At 40.2% G+C, this 14,881-nt stretch overlaps 1 protein-coding gene across 1 annotated transcript; it reads right to left on the bottom strand.

Annotated features, from left to right (window-relative positions):
- Positions 1-491: 491 nt before the first annotated feature.
- Positions 492-14,100, bottom strand: LOC140140493 (uncharacterized). The gene is made up of 7 exons (XM_072162251.1): positions 13,952-14,100; positions 11,338-11,630; positions 10,771-10,826; positions 10,104-10,254; positions 9,321-9,448; positions 2,723-3,168; positions 492-1,960 (listed from the first exon to the last, which is right to left on the bottom strand). The coding sequence occupies exons 1-7, from the start codon at positions 14,087-14,089 to the stop codon at positions 512-514; spliced, it is 2,661 nt and encodes an 886-aa protein (XP_072018352.1). The 5' UTR covers positions 14,090-14,100; the 3' UTR covers positions 492-511.
- Positions 14,101-14,881: the final 781 nt, after the last annotated feature.

The raw sequence follows: 14,881 nt of genomic DNA, 5'->3' as shown, positions 1-14,881 counted from the left end.
CAAAAATTGGGGCGAGAGTGGACGAGAACCAAAAAAAAAAAAATCATACGGCCTAAAGAATTAATTTTAAATTCCCATTTTGAAATTGAATCTCCATACGTCTAAGATGTAGGTCCAGTCTTCCTTTAAAGACCCATTCAATGATCCAAGCGAAAGTTAAAAATTAAAATTATAAATTACTTAACAGTGAAGGGTAAGTCATTACAATTGTTTAATAAGAACAGGATAACAGCAGTATTGACAAAGTTGAATCCCGATTAAAATATATGTAACTAATTTCTATACTTAAATTACTTTTCATGTAAAATGTCCTATTTTGCAGTTAACTTTCGGCTTAACCATCACTTGCAGGCTTTGTTGACATGCTACTACCATATGTGCAAAAAAACCCTGAATCTTGATGATTTTCTGAATAAGCAAATCACTGAATGGGCCTTTAATTAAGTAATTAATTCCAGTTTGCCAAAAAACCAGGAAACAATCTTTTCCGTGATAACAAATTGAGATAACCTTAAACAGTACGCGAGTTCTCATGACATGGTTTATTTTTAGCACCCAACGGCTTAGGTTTTGGTGAGATCGCAACAAGAGGTGGCGCTATGTCAGGCAATGTGCTAGCTCTATTTTTCATCATCTCAATACCATCCTCAGACGGTGCATTCCGCGACTTGTCCACCGCCTCTTCTTGGCACATACACGGAGACCTTGCAGGATTCCTGCTTCTGTATCTCTCCAACGTCTCCTCCATGCTTAGTTTCCTCCGACGATGTTGTCGAGTTGGACCTTTATTTGACATGGCGCTCAGTGCATTTTGGTAAGTATTCGAAGGTCGATTCTGAGTTGTTGACGACAACTTAGTTTTTTGGTGTTCGAATCTCCCAGTCGGAGTGACTTCGATACTCTTTCTTTTGGCAACCTTTACTCTGCGAGTACTCTCCAATTTCTGAAACTCGGGTGGTACGATTTTCTGTCTCTGAGTACGTGTCTTGCGGAAAGTTGCCATTGCGACTTTCTGCGCTTTTGACAAAGCTGCAACATCAACGGTATCAAATTCGGGCGGCGTTGGGGCATTTACTGTTTGGACTTCTTCAATAAGCTTGGAGAGTCTTGCCTCCCGTGGTGTAAATGTTCCCTGGTTTTTAATGGTTATGCTGGTGTCCAGGTTTCTGTCAAGGGGCTTCTTGTGTTCGTGCTGTCTGGATCGTCGCGGCGCTTTGACAGGGGAGTAAATCGGAGTAAGATTTACCCTTATGACACTATGACCGCTTGTGTACACACCCAATGTGTCACATTTCCGGCGCCTGTAGTTGAAATGCTCCACAAAACTTTCCTTAGACCCTGGATCAGATTGCCGAAAAGTGAGATTCACTTTGTGAGCGCAGTTCACTAATTTGTTCGCCGAGTCTTTACTGTTGAGAGAATGGCGCGGTACTTTGCGTGGCTGCCTATGAAAAGGTCCCGTCTTGACATCGCTAGCCCTGCATTCTATCTGACGTTTTGCAATGGCGCTTGTCTTTGTAGAGGTGAATGCCTCTCTGATATGTTTAGCTTTGTCTTTATCATTGGTGGCAGCGGTGGGATATTTGTGCAATTCGCTCATGCCAGATGATTCAGACGTTGCTGTGGGTGGATGGTTACGAGGACTATTACCATGGTTACGCGAAATCTGGTCATGTTTAGGAGAGCTTTCACCAGGCCTACGATGGTGACCACCGGTCTTTTGTGGTTTCTTCCCCACTTCTCTGTTGTTCGCCCTTTCACCTTGTGTTTCCACAGAAACAAGGTTATTGTTCTTATCAACATGATCGCACACTTCTACCTCTTTAGGTTTCTCGCCATCAGAATGATCGCCGAGTGTTATCGCCTGCGAATCAGCTTCTTCCGAATCTTCAGCCAAAGCAAGTGTTGTTACCTTGAAATGTAAGCTTCCGTGTTTCCGACCAGCTAGTTGAAGCGCCGTCTGTGAATGGTAAAAACAATGGAGATACATTGTATTAAAGTGAACACTTTCAAACAAACATGATAAACCAATATCGTACCAGTAGCATTGAGAATGTAACGCACTGAGTTAATTAAGTTAAAAGTCTCAGTCGATAGAGTAAGGCTCAGTCCTCATGGTCCCGAGAATGGAAGGGAAAGGGATGCATACCGGTACCTGCTCATGTGGTTGGTCTTGTGCATATCTATATCTTTTGTCTGGAAATCTGATCCTCCTTCAAAGAAACGCGCTTGGACATAATCGGTGGGCAAGGCTGTAGGTGAAGGCCTGGTAAGTCCTGATGAGTGCCAGGTATGAGTGGAGGTGAACGTGGGATGCGTGTCATGGTGTGGGGTGGGGGTAGTGGCGTAGCGTCATGGGGCACGGGGGAATGTGTCCCAATCGGTTTGAAAATTTAGAAAATCCAAAAAGGAAAAGTGCCGGCAAACAGGTGCCCCCAATCATGATCGGTTCCCCCTCCCCCTATAGACGCTACGTAGGGGGTAGATGATTGGTGATGCGGCTTACGCAGTTGTGAATTAATACATTCTTTTAACGTTTTGATACAGATATGAAGTGAAATTCTGTATTCTTAAATTTGTCCAGCTATATGGAAAAAATCATACAAATTTACGAAAAACTTGTAGAATAACTGCTGTAACATCAATGCGTCTATAAAGGCTCGTGGATTTAAAGAGTGCTTACTGATCATCCCGTTTAGTGTATACTTTCAAGTGAACTTACCATTTCAGCCAAAACTGCTTTGTCCTTGTTTTCTTCTTTGGTCCCGTGTGCATGGCGCGCGTCCTTCGTACACTCGTCACTCTTACTCAAGTTGGGCCCTTCGCGTCTTCCCGGTTCTTCTAACCCCTTCTGTAAAATCTTCACATCCTCTCGATCTCTTTTCCTGATCAGAAGATAGTATATCGCTGAATATTCATCAGCTCTTTTGCATATGACAGAATTGGATACGTGACTCGGTTGGATACCGTAGGTGTTCCAAATGTAATCGACAATATCGGTGTCCACGTCCATGCGACTCATACGACCGTTTGTAGGAGGCGTTGCAGTCCGTGGTCTGGGTGACGCAGGCCGTGTTTCGGCTAGCCATGGGTGGGACATGACATCTCGTACTGACGGGCGTGCTCTGGGATCTGGCTGAAGGAGATTCTTAATGAAATCTTGACAATCTGTAGTTTTAGCGTGTGAAAAAAAAAATTATCTCATTAAACTATTTTGAACGAATATCCTTTATTGGACGTCCGGTCCACCTTGGGCATGGGCGTTTCATAGATATTTTCAGGACAGTAATATAAATATTTTCAAGACATAGACTATAGACACTATGTTATCTGGGTTGTTGAAAATGCAACATAATTTTTTTCATTGCTATGATTTTTAGAGATGTTCCATCCCCTGAATAGCATGCAAAAAGTATAATGAAATATACTTGATAGAAAGAGTTTTGGCGGGAAAAGGTCATACAGGGGTCAAATTTCAAAATTGCTTCAATCATTTTTAACTATATATCAAATTATTCCTCTAGTCATAAGGATTCAGAAAAGGTATAGTAGATACAAGATTCCAGGGGCGGTAAAAAGCACATTATCCGTATAAAATTGAGGCCCGGAAGTAAGCCTTTGGAGCATCATTGATGCGCACCACTTTACTGTGCAATCCCATAATGTTCAACGTTCGCAATGAAGATGTGCGCATCGATGAATTGCGCAGTAAAGATTAGACTGTCCCACAGTCTCGGTTCGGTCCGGCCTGGATAATGGAACGATAGGCCTACATAATAACATAATAGCCTATCAAAATATGTCATAGTCCTTCACCCCCCCCCGATTCTAAATACACAGCGCCCAAAACCAATTCACAGCGCCCAAAACCAATTCCTCTTTCTACACAAATTGATGCCACTACACTAATCACACCTCCTGTATTGAACGCTAAATTTCAGTGACCGCTCCCCACGCCGAGACTGTTCCGAAGTGTTAGAGATCTCACTTCCAAAAATCGTTCAACTAAGCACGTGATTCTGGTGTCAATTATATGATAGCCCCGCCCCAGTTTCAATTCAAATATGGTAGCACAAAGCTATGCCGCGTATGTGATGCGCTGCGCTGGAGATCGAGCTTGGGACACTTGTAAACAACTGAACGGTATTGAGCTCATCTGGCACGCGTACGCGGTCTGGGGACATGGTATGCGCAAGGCAACAATACGTTCACTGCATAAATAAATCCTATTCATGATGATTTTATTTAGCAAGTTGAAAATATGATGTTTAAGGTTGTATTTAAAAAAGACTATGCAAAGAAAGTGTTAACATGAAGGTCTTGTTTGCACGTTTTCTCTTCTCATAGTTCTACAGTTTCTCAGGGCTATTAACGTGTTTTATCTGTCATGAAAAGGCCGTAAGCTAGTGTTAAAAAATGCGAGAAAATTACTTTAAGTTTAATGAACATTATGCATAAATTTATACACTAAGTATGGTAAAAGATAAAGTTTTTAGGCCAATCTATTGTGTCGATCAGCATTTCTTATTTCTTATTTTAGCCAATATATCAGGATACTCAAAGTACTAAAACGATTTATGCAGCCGTATATTATGGCCTTTTTTGGACAATCTCCCTCACTTCAGGGGCTGTGCAATAATTATGAGCTGGGGGATTTCCAAATAGCGTAGGCCTACCAACAATCTCTTGCCCCTCACGGCCTGCCACAAATCACTTGCCCCCCGAAGGGCACTCAACACAAATGACCATACGGGTATGCTCCCCGGAAAGACCCCCCTTTTTGGGTTTCGCAGCTCCGAAAGACCCCCTATATTTGACCAAAATAAAGCTCCGAAAGACTCTTGATTTTGATAATTTTAGCTCTAAAAGACCCAAAAATTGCTCATTCCTCATATTTCTTGTTTTTTCAGGCGATTTTCAACCAAAAAGCCAAGAAAGACTCTTGATTTTGACTTTTTGCAGCTCCAAAAGACCCCATTTTACTTGTTCACAGCCCGGTTCGCAGCTCCGAAAGACCCCCTTTTACCAGTACGCCGTCAGCTCCCAAAGACCCACCACCTCAAAATTCCGGGGGAGCATACCCACCAAAAATTTTTGATGTGCCCCCCCCCGGGCCCCCCCCCCCCCCCTCCAGTTTGCATGTCAAATTTGTGGGATCCCAATTTGCAAATTTTAAAAGGTCTAGATAGGATCTACCTATATTGCGAGTGCAGCAAGCGGGAAAATTTGCATATTTAAACATTTCCGTACTGTTTTCCTAAGTCTTATAAGTGCCGCAGACAAGGGGGGGGGGGGGGGGGGGCGTTACCCCGGGGTCCGTAAAAAGTGAAGAAAACATACTTTACTATGGGGCAGTAAAAGCAAAGATATAGGGACCTCAGGGGCCCGTAAATGGTAAAGAAAAGATACCTTGTAATTAAGGCATATTTTCTTTGCTTTACTATATACGGGCCACCAAAGGTCTCTTTTCTTGTCCATTAGGCCCAAGGTATCTCTTCTTTGCTTTTTACGTGCCCTCTGAGGTCTCTTTTTTTTCTTTTTATGGGTCCCTTAAGGGCTGGGGTATGAACGTTTGGACAGTATTTATTTTGGGACATTAGAGCACATCAGACATATCGAATTGCATTCTGAATACGAAAAATGTCATTCTGATATCAAATAATTTTGATTTTTTGAAATTCGCAATTTAATACACATTTTATGGCAAATCATTAAAAATTAATATTTTTGATATTTAACAGTACTTGAAGTAAACTTTATAAATCTGATGATTTATACTTAAAGTGTATGTAGGTGGGATAAAAAGCCGACGATCAATTGAAAATTTTGACCTTTCGTATTGAAGATATGGATTTTTTTCCCCACACACCCAAACAAATTTGCACTTTTTGGGAAAACATCCATATCTTCAATATGAAAGGTCAAAATTTTCAATTGACCGTCGGCTTTTCCTCCTGCTACATACACTTTAAAATATATCATTAGATTTATATAATTTACTTCGAGGACTGTTATATATCAAAAATTTGAAAATATCAAATTTTTATAATTTGTCATAAAATTTGTATGATATTGTGATTTTCAAAAAATGAAAATTATTTGATATCAGAAAGACATGCTTCGTATTCAGAATGCAATTCGATAGGTCTGAGGTGCTCTCATGTCCCACAGAAAATACTGTCGAAACGCAATAAACGCTCATTTTAGATCCGGTATCTTTTCTTTGCTTACATACTCACTGAGGTCTCTTTTCTTTCCTTTACGGGCCTATGGTATCTTTTCTTTGCTTTTTACGGGCCCACTACGGTCTCTTTTCTTTGCACGGGTCCATTATAAGGTCTGTTTTCTTTGCTCTTCTTACGCGTACGGCTCATAAAAATCAAACAAATAGCGGGCCCGTAAAAAAAAGAAAAAAAAAAAAGAGACGTGCATTTAAAAAAAAAACCAAGATAGCCTTTGAAGCACACCCTCTAATAAATATTTCACTTGATTTTCTGTTTGATCATCCTCGATATAATGAAATCTTTGAGAAATCAGGAGAGTGCAGCTTAATCGTGGGAACACTAATTGCACATTTTCGCGCGCTTTGCCCGCATTGTGCCCATTAGTTTATTATTTGATCATTTACCTTAAAATTGGCAATTTTTCCGCGCTTCGCACGGAGTTTGTTTCAATACCTATGGTTTCAATAAGTCCAATCTGGGAGCAAAACTCGCTAATTCAAATTGCAAATTTTGACCAACTTAACGATTCATACTTGGATCATTTTAGCTTAAATTGGCTTAAAATTGGCAATTTTTTTGCACTTCGTGTGGAAGTTGTTAAGGGTAGACGAGGTGTTGTTGGTCGAAGCAACCAAAAAAAGCGATTTTCATTCTCTAGATCAATAAATTATTGACAAATAACACCTTGATGTTTTGCAAAAGTGCATTCTACAAATTATATAATTTGAAAACTTGCTTAATTTATTGTTGTTAATGAGTTATGTACATTTTACAAAAGTGTTGTTGTTTCAGCCCTCTTTACAACATAACTCAAGAACCACAGGACCTACAAAATTATTTCTGTGATATTTGAATTCTTCTACACGCTCGCAAGGAAATGAGCAATGCAATTTTTGCCAAAGCTCATTACCATTCGAAAGATGTTGTGAACTACCAAATCGCAACACTTTAAAATAGTGTATTACCTTAAGAGAAACTTTATCTAGGACTTAAGAATTGCAAATTTGTGCGCGCTTTGCCATTTGTCTCCTTCAATGTTCATATTTGATTTATTGGCAGCTAAACATGCTACTTTTGCTCCGCTGCAACATTATGTTCAAGGATTTTACACCAACCTCCGTCCCTCACCACTCACGCCACTGTTGCCCCCTCCCCCCACACACACTTACCACTGTTTATGAAGTCCTGCACATCACTGATCAAAGGGTCCCGTGTGTTCACATTGCCCCCGGGCCCGTAATGGCTCTCGGCGGCACTGAAGACGTCCCATGAATATGTGACAGAAATCGCTTGCTTCCCCCCCTACTCAAAAAAAAAAAGTAACATTGCTTGCCCCACCCTTCGAGACGACTGAGTAAAAATGTTTGCCCCAGCTCCAAATTTAATAATTTCTTACAATTTTTATTCATAGATACAGGGGCGTCGCCAGCCCTTTTTCATTAGGGGGTGTATAAGAGTCAATGATTGCCGACGAGCCGCTAGCCGTCTGTGTGCCGACATACCAAATAGGCCTACTAGAGCGGTTGTCACTATATAGCTGAACCATGTTCCTCCTGAGGAGTAAGAAACTTGTGCAAAATGAAGACCTAATTGAAGCGATTTGATGGACCATTTTGACACTATAGAGTGTAAAATTTTAGTTCGAAAAGGCCCAAACAATTGTGAAATGAGCGGTCCATGAAACCTTTTGCGCGAATTTTGTGGACAAGTTTTCCCTATTATTGTAGGCCTATAAATTGTGTTAAGTTAAACAAAAATTGGGAAATGTTGAAAACAGAAGCGGAAATGGTAATATGTTTGGCCACAATGCAGAGGGGTGTCTGAGGGCGGATGTTCCCCCCTTAGAAGTAAGAAACTTTTGCATAATGAAGACCTATAATTGAAGCGATTTGGTGGACCATTTTGACACTATAGGCCTAGAGTGTACAATTTTAGTTTGAAAAGCCGAAAAAAATTGTGAAATGGGCGGTCCATGAAGCCTTTCGTGCTAATTTAATGGACAAGTTTTCCCTACATATTAGCTTATATAAATTGTGTTTAACATAAATTGGAAAGTGTCGAAAGCAAAAAATGGCTACTTGTTTGTGCACTACAGGGGGGTGTCTGAGGGGGATGTAAGAAACTTTGGCAAAATGAAGACCTAATTGAAGCGATTTGGTGGACCATTTTGGCACTATTTTGTGTAAAATTTTAGTTTGAAGTCTGGCAAATATTGAAAGCAGAAGCGAAAATGGCTACTTGTTTATCCACTACGCAGGGGGTGTTTGAGGGGGATGTTCCCCACTTGGTGACAAAATGTGACGACGGGCCCTGCATATTGGCGGGCCGGCAGTAATTTTCACATGCTTTTTTTAAAAACAAACAAAAACAAACAAATCAATATTCATGATATTTTGAATATACTTTCTTTCAATGTTTTTGATATTGTTTGTCAAATGTTCCAATCCCACTTCCTTCAAATCCTTCGGGAACTGATCCCATATTACATTCAGCACAAAATTCTCAGCCTAAAATAAAATATCTTGCATTTCAATTACTCGGGAAAAAATTACTCAATTCTTAAAAGTTTCAAATCACTAATAAATGGTAAAGACACTGTATCACTGTCAAACTCGATCAACATTACGCGTTATGTAAATAAACCAGTCGACTTGATTTAGTCCTATTGTCCATATGCGTACATGTGCGCGTGCGGTTTGCAAATGTTTGCTCATTATTTATCAAGGGAAGCTTCTTCCAATATCGCCTCGCCGCCAAGCTGCATTGATTGGTCGGTAATTGTAGTCGCTTACACCACTGCTTACACAAACGGTGAGGCAGCGAGAACACGGACGTGGTATATAGAAAGATTGCGTGACTCCAAATCCGTAAAAGTGAACTTCCAGCGTTTTGTGGGAGCTGGAAGTCAAATTGCCTACAGACTGGGAGGGTCCGTGTATTGGGTTGGTTTTTAATGCTATGTAATCTACATTACCAGTCGTTCTCCACGGACCCGAGGGAGGGTCTAAGTAAAGATGTACGCAGATGATACGTCATCAGATATGTAATAGCAATAGCAAGGGCTTTCGTGCTGGTGGTGGGTTAATGGATAAATACCTTTAGAGACATGTTTCGGCATCTGCGTCATGTCCTTAGTCACCATCTTCCTCAGTAACACCTTGATGTTAAACGGCTCCACTATGAATGGGAGTGTTCCTGTCAACATGGCGAATGTGTTCACTCCTCTGGAAAGAAACATTTTGTGTCGTAAGACAATTGTTCTAGTTGGGATGAATAAGCCGTAAATGGGGTAATGATCTAAATTGTGGGAAAGGCTTTTACGACGGGATTTATAACATTTAGTTCGGTTTTATGGGGTTTGTCGCCTTCTTCAGGATAAAGTACCTAAGAATGAGACATGTAGGCTGCCCCTTGCCTACTGATGGCTCTGAAAAGAGCCGTTCACTGAAGACCGTCCGTTATCAACAAGCAGAACAAGCAGACAACGCCATTCTGGTAATGTAATTTTTTTGGTGGCTCTGAAAAGAGCCGTTCACTGAAGACTGCCCCTTGTCAATAGAGAACAAGCAGACATCGCCTATCTGCTAATGTAAAAGGTTTGGTGGCTCTGAAAAGAGCCGTTCACTGAACTGGGTAAATATAATTGATTTAACCATGCAAAATAAATACGGCCTCAACAGATATGTCTTATTCCGTTCATAATGTATTTAATTTCGGCACGTACGTGACATGGCAGGTAAAAAATATTTTCTATGCGAAAAAATAGACCTAAAAGGCTACTTGTTTGATCATATTGTAACCGTAGTACTTTCGAGTCCTGGTTAAGTCATTGAGAAGGAGATGTGCTCGGTGAAAATTTGCACTATCTAATATACTCACACACTCCACACGTCCACCTTGGCTCCATATCTCTTATTGGCGATGATTTCTGGTGCAGCGTACGCCGGGCTGCCGCATTGAGTTGCTTGCATGTCTGCGCGTATGCGACCATTACGTGATATGCTTCCAAGGAAATTACTCAAGCCAAAATCTACAAGAAAACAACACAAAGTATTTGAGGGAAAAGTAAGTGAACAGATAAATTGGTTATAAAAATTATGAAGAAAAAGCTATAGGTTACAGCATATATATACGTGTCTCAAAAGATCTTATGTTTACGGTTTTCAGGATGTTCATCATGTTCTGTTACAAATATGTTTGATGATGATGAAGATGATGATGATGAAGATGATGATTATCTGGTTGATTATGATGTTGTTGATGATGATGATGATAATGATGATGATGATGGTGGTGGTGGTGATGGTGGTGGTGGTGATGATGATGATATGGTGATGGTGATGATGAGTGGTGATTCAGAGAGAGAGATGATGACGAGATGATGAAGATTATGACAATGGTGATGACGGTGACGATGATGGTAACGATGACGATGACGTTGACGACTTAATGATGATGATGAAACAATGGACGACACAAACCATTTCAACACTCTAAACATGATTAACACTAACACGTTAATTAGATAAATATGCAAACGCTTTACCGATTAGCTTCAAATTGCCAGTGCCATCAAGGAGGAGATTTTCAACTTTCAGGTCCCTGGTAAAAAGAAAATACAACACGCAATTTAAACACACTTCATGTATACGTTTACCCCCCCACCCTCGCACACACCCGTCCCCATACCACATACCCATTACATGTATATACACAAGGTTTATATGGATCAAACAATATCTGAATCTACGAGTACTTCTTTAGAATCCATTCGACAATCATAGCCGTTATTGGCAGAACACTGGTACCTAGAAGGTCCCAATTTCAATAGTCTTTCAATGTCAAAATGTCAATGATTTTCTACTCGGGGTGTTACTAGTAGATTGTCACACGTGTGCTTGAGCGGCATGTGAAACCTTCTCAATTCCCCTACTGTATACTGAATAAAGATCCAGCGATCTGGGGAAAGCGTGAGGGTGAAGGAGCGTACATGCTCTTTGCCTCTCATGTTGTGCTAGTTTCAAAACTGCAAAGGAGTTCCTGACGGTTACCTTCGACGTAGCATATAGGCTATACTACAGTGAACACCGGGACGGATAATAGTACACCTTACCTATGGAGAACCCCAGCTTGATGCATGTGATCAATCGCCGATAACATCTGCCGGACAAATCGTTTGGTCGTTTCCTCCGTCAACTTGCCTTCACTACATATCTTGTCTAGGAGTGGTCCCCCCGTGCACAACTCCAAAACCATGTAGAAGTTATTGTCCGTTTCCATTACTTCATATAGGCGAACTATATGCGGATGGTGGAGGGTTTGTAGGATGGCTGCTTCACGGCGCATATTCTTGCGCAGGTAGACATCGTCTTTGATGCTCTTTTTGTCGACAACTTTTATCGCTACCTTTGAAATAAAATTGGAGAGAACATTATTATGGTAGTACAATCTCAATATGCCAAAGTCTTCTGCAGCGTTATATTTGCCTAATCGTCTTATTTTAATGAATCAATATAATACTGTGTAAAAATTCGTTAATAAGCATATGTGCCTATATATTTGTATATTTGCAAATATTTGTAACACATATATTTGTAAATTAAAAGAAATTTTTATAAATAGTTTAACAAGCTACCCTAAATATTCGTTCTTGTCCAAGTAACTCGTTAATAGGCACATGTGCTTATTAACGATTTTTTACGGTATTGCACCTCAACAATGATGTCGTGATTTACGTAACATGATAAATACGCAGACTGGTTGCTATAAACGGCGTCCAGATAACACCCTATGTGATTCACCGAGCGCGGGGACAGCGACAATGGCATATAAACAGAATTCACTTTATACGAACTTTTAATAATCGTCATAATTTCTGCATATTGATGAATACCAAATTACTATAAACCGTCCCTATATAACTCGTGAAGTGTCCTACGCGGTTCGCTGAGCGCAAGCAACGACAATGATACAAACGGTTCTATAGAGGTTGTGAATATGACGTATCATATCGTAAATATGGCGGCGGGCTACTCAAATGCATGTAACAAAAGCATGATTGCAATCTAGCGCGACATTTCATCTCACACACATAACAAATGCACTACGATCAAATAGGTTGATGACAACATTTAATTGAATGCACCATGATTGCGATGAAGGACACCGGGCCAAATCCTTTGTTTGGAGGCAATCAATAATTTCATGCACAACCTCTATAGACATTAAAATACAAAAAGACCGGCTTATAGATATCAAGGATTCGTCGGTATGCATTTTACCACGTGTAACACGTGTACGTACGTACATGAGACTATAATGTAATACTGTGCTCAGGAATGCACCTTGGATAACCGGTAGCCTATTACCTTTAAACTTCCATTATAATGGTAATTCAAAATCGTCCGATACAGAAGGCCATAGAATTCAGACAAAGAAATTTATTAATCGTTAAAAGAATTGTTAAACAATAGCTAATTATTAAATCAAAGACCTGTATAATGTTTAATGGTTGCTAAGATATTGAACTGTTTTGCATCTTATGAATAGTGATTAATGAATCCGATCCATAAGGCCGTATTTGGTTACTTGGCGCAGTCGACTCGGAGGAAGAGCAAGGTCCACATTTTTGAAAGAAATTTTCGCAGTAAAAACTGCGCAATCTGCAATTGTTAATTAACAACATAATAATTATACTGCCATTTTTAGGTTTATTTTGGAAGAAATATGATTCGTATATGTGATGTGATCAGACAAGCAAAATATATATGAGATATAGCCAAACAAAGGAAATATTTCCTTACATCCCCGTCACGTAATTTGAGAGCACCATTCCATTGGCATATATCAGGGGTTGGGATAAGTAGAAAAAATATATACAATTTGGGCGCCCAAGCTAAATTTTCGTCAGGAGGGACAGTGGCGGCGGAAGTATTGAAACAAGCATATTTTGTGGCAGTATGACTGGGAAATTTCAGATTATTTTAGTTCCAAATGACGGTGAATTGTGGCAGTGTGCGCGAAGTGCGAAACATTTGGCAATTTTATCCTATTTTTTTAAAAGCAAAAACAGGGTGTTTTCTGGCTAAAAATTATGATGCAAAGGACAATTGTTGCTTATTTTTTCTTCTCTTAGGGTTTGTAGCAGTACATGTATGCTTCGACTATATTTATAAATACGTTTTTATATATACGCATGTGACCCATGGGCAGGACATACCAAGACCAGCAAGCGTGACCAGATCCTCATGCATTGACCACTATACAGAGAAAGGGATAGGAACTCTGTAGATAACTATATCATCAAATTTAAGTATAAATTGAATAGCAAAATTATTACACATGGGGGATTCCGAATTTGTAATACTTATCAAAGTGTTTAAAAGTGTTTGACGACGAAAAAAATATTGAACGACGGAAACGTTTACAATAGGCCTATAATCAAAAAGTTGAACAAAATAGACAATTTTGCTGCACAGTACTCTCATGTTGTTCCGCCTTTACATTCAAATGTATAGGAAGACCACTCGCTACGTGCTATGTAAAAGGTCACTTCGAGACCTATTGTCTACAAGCTGTTAATGGCAGCGCGGATGTGGTCGGATGTCACGTGCGTATTTATAAATATAGTCGAAGCATACTGTCCCCCATGGAAAATTTCGAGGAACGTGCCCCTCGCCCCAGACTGGTACGCCGCGCCACTGGCCCCACCCATAACACGGACTTACCTTTTCCCCAATAACACTGTGTATTGCCTCCTTCACCTTTGCAAAGCTCCCTTCCCCCAGGATCTTCCCAACCAAATACGGACCAACACGCTTCGTGTGTGGATATCGTCCCGTCTCGTCCCACGTTTTCTTCTTCATCGTCCCAAGATTTTTCGACGCGACAGCTGTCTCAGCCGGGACGTGTCCTTGTCCGAGTCTGTCTGCGAGACGATGCAGTGTGTCTCGATGGGTTAGATCCAAATTCGGAAACCTTTCCGCAAGTGTATCTACAAGCGGCATGATGGTAGTGGTGGTTTAACGTCTTTCTGTATGTGTATGTCGATTTCCTTCAATTTGATTTGTTTTTCTTCACACTCATCAACTTCGTAAAATTTCTTCAATCCCGTTATTTCAAAATTAAGTTGGCAAATCGATAAAAATGTGTTTTTAATGTAGCTGCCGGCGGCCGGTCCTAATTCTGGCATGGACAAGAGTCCACCATACATAAGACAATATTATGGTGATAATCGTATCAAGGCACTCTCCTTTAGAAGTTCAGAAACAACAAATGAAGAAATCCTCTCTCCTTCGAAACAAAATGTAGCTCAATTATTCACATAAAATCATGGCTTTTTGCCAAATATGAAGATGATGACGGTGACGAAAGCTTAACTTACATCGTTCCACGGTATGTGTTTCAAAGTAAATCCAATTTATAAGCGTAATTAAAGCAGTAGGCCTATTCTCTCTAAGCCTCGCGTGTCGAATGATTTAATGATATACGAACAACTTTCAACCGACGTTTCTTGAAATTAAAAATTCATTAAACCTCCTCATTCGTTTCATGCACTTTAACAATACATAATTATCAATGTTCGCAATTGTATTCTAGTTCTAAAATGCTTAATGAGCTAGCCATGCAACCTGACTCCAACTCTAAGCACTTCTGAA

This window comes from Amphiura filiformis, chromosome 19, assembly GCF_039555335.1.
Source record: "Amphiura filiformis chromosome 19, Afil_fr2py, whole genome shotgun sequence".
Taxonomy (NCBI): Eukaryota; Metazoa; Echinodermata; class Ophiuroidea; order Amphilepidida; family Amphiuridae; genus Amphiura; species Amphiura filiformis.
This window is presented reverse-complemented; position numbering and strand designations above follow the sequence as displayed.

What these genes read in the sequence shown, in the direction of transcription:
- LOC140140493 (XM_072162251.1), bottom strand. Translation starts at nt 14,089, where the DNA reads ATGAAGAAGAAAACGTGGGACGAGACGGGACGATATCCACACACGAAG. An exon ending in GCCGAAACATGTCTCTAAAG is followed by an intron (nt 3,169 to 9,320) that starts GTATTTATCCAT and finishes CTAAAACTACAG; the next exon opens with ATTGTCAAGATTTCATTAAG. An exon ending in AAGCAGTTTTGGCTGAAATG is followed by an intron (nt 1,961 to 2,722) that starts GTAAGTTCACTT and finishes TACCATTCACAG; the next exon opens with ACGGCGCTTCAACTAGCTGG.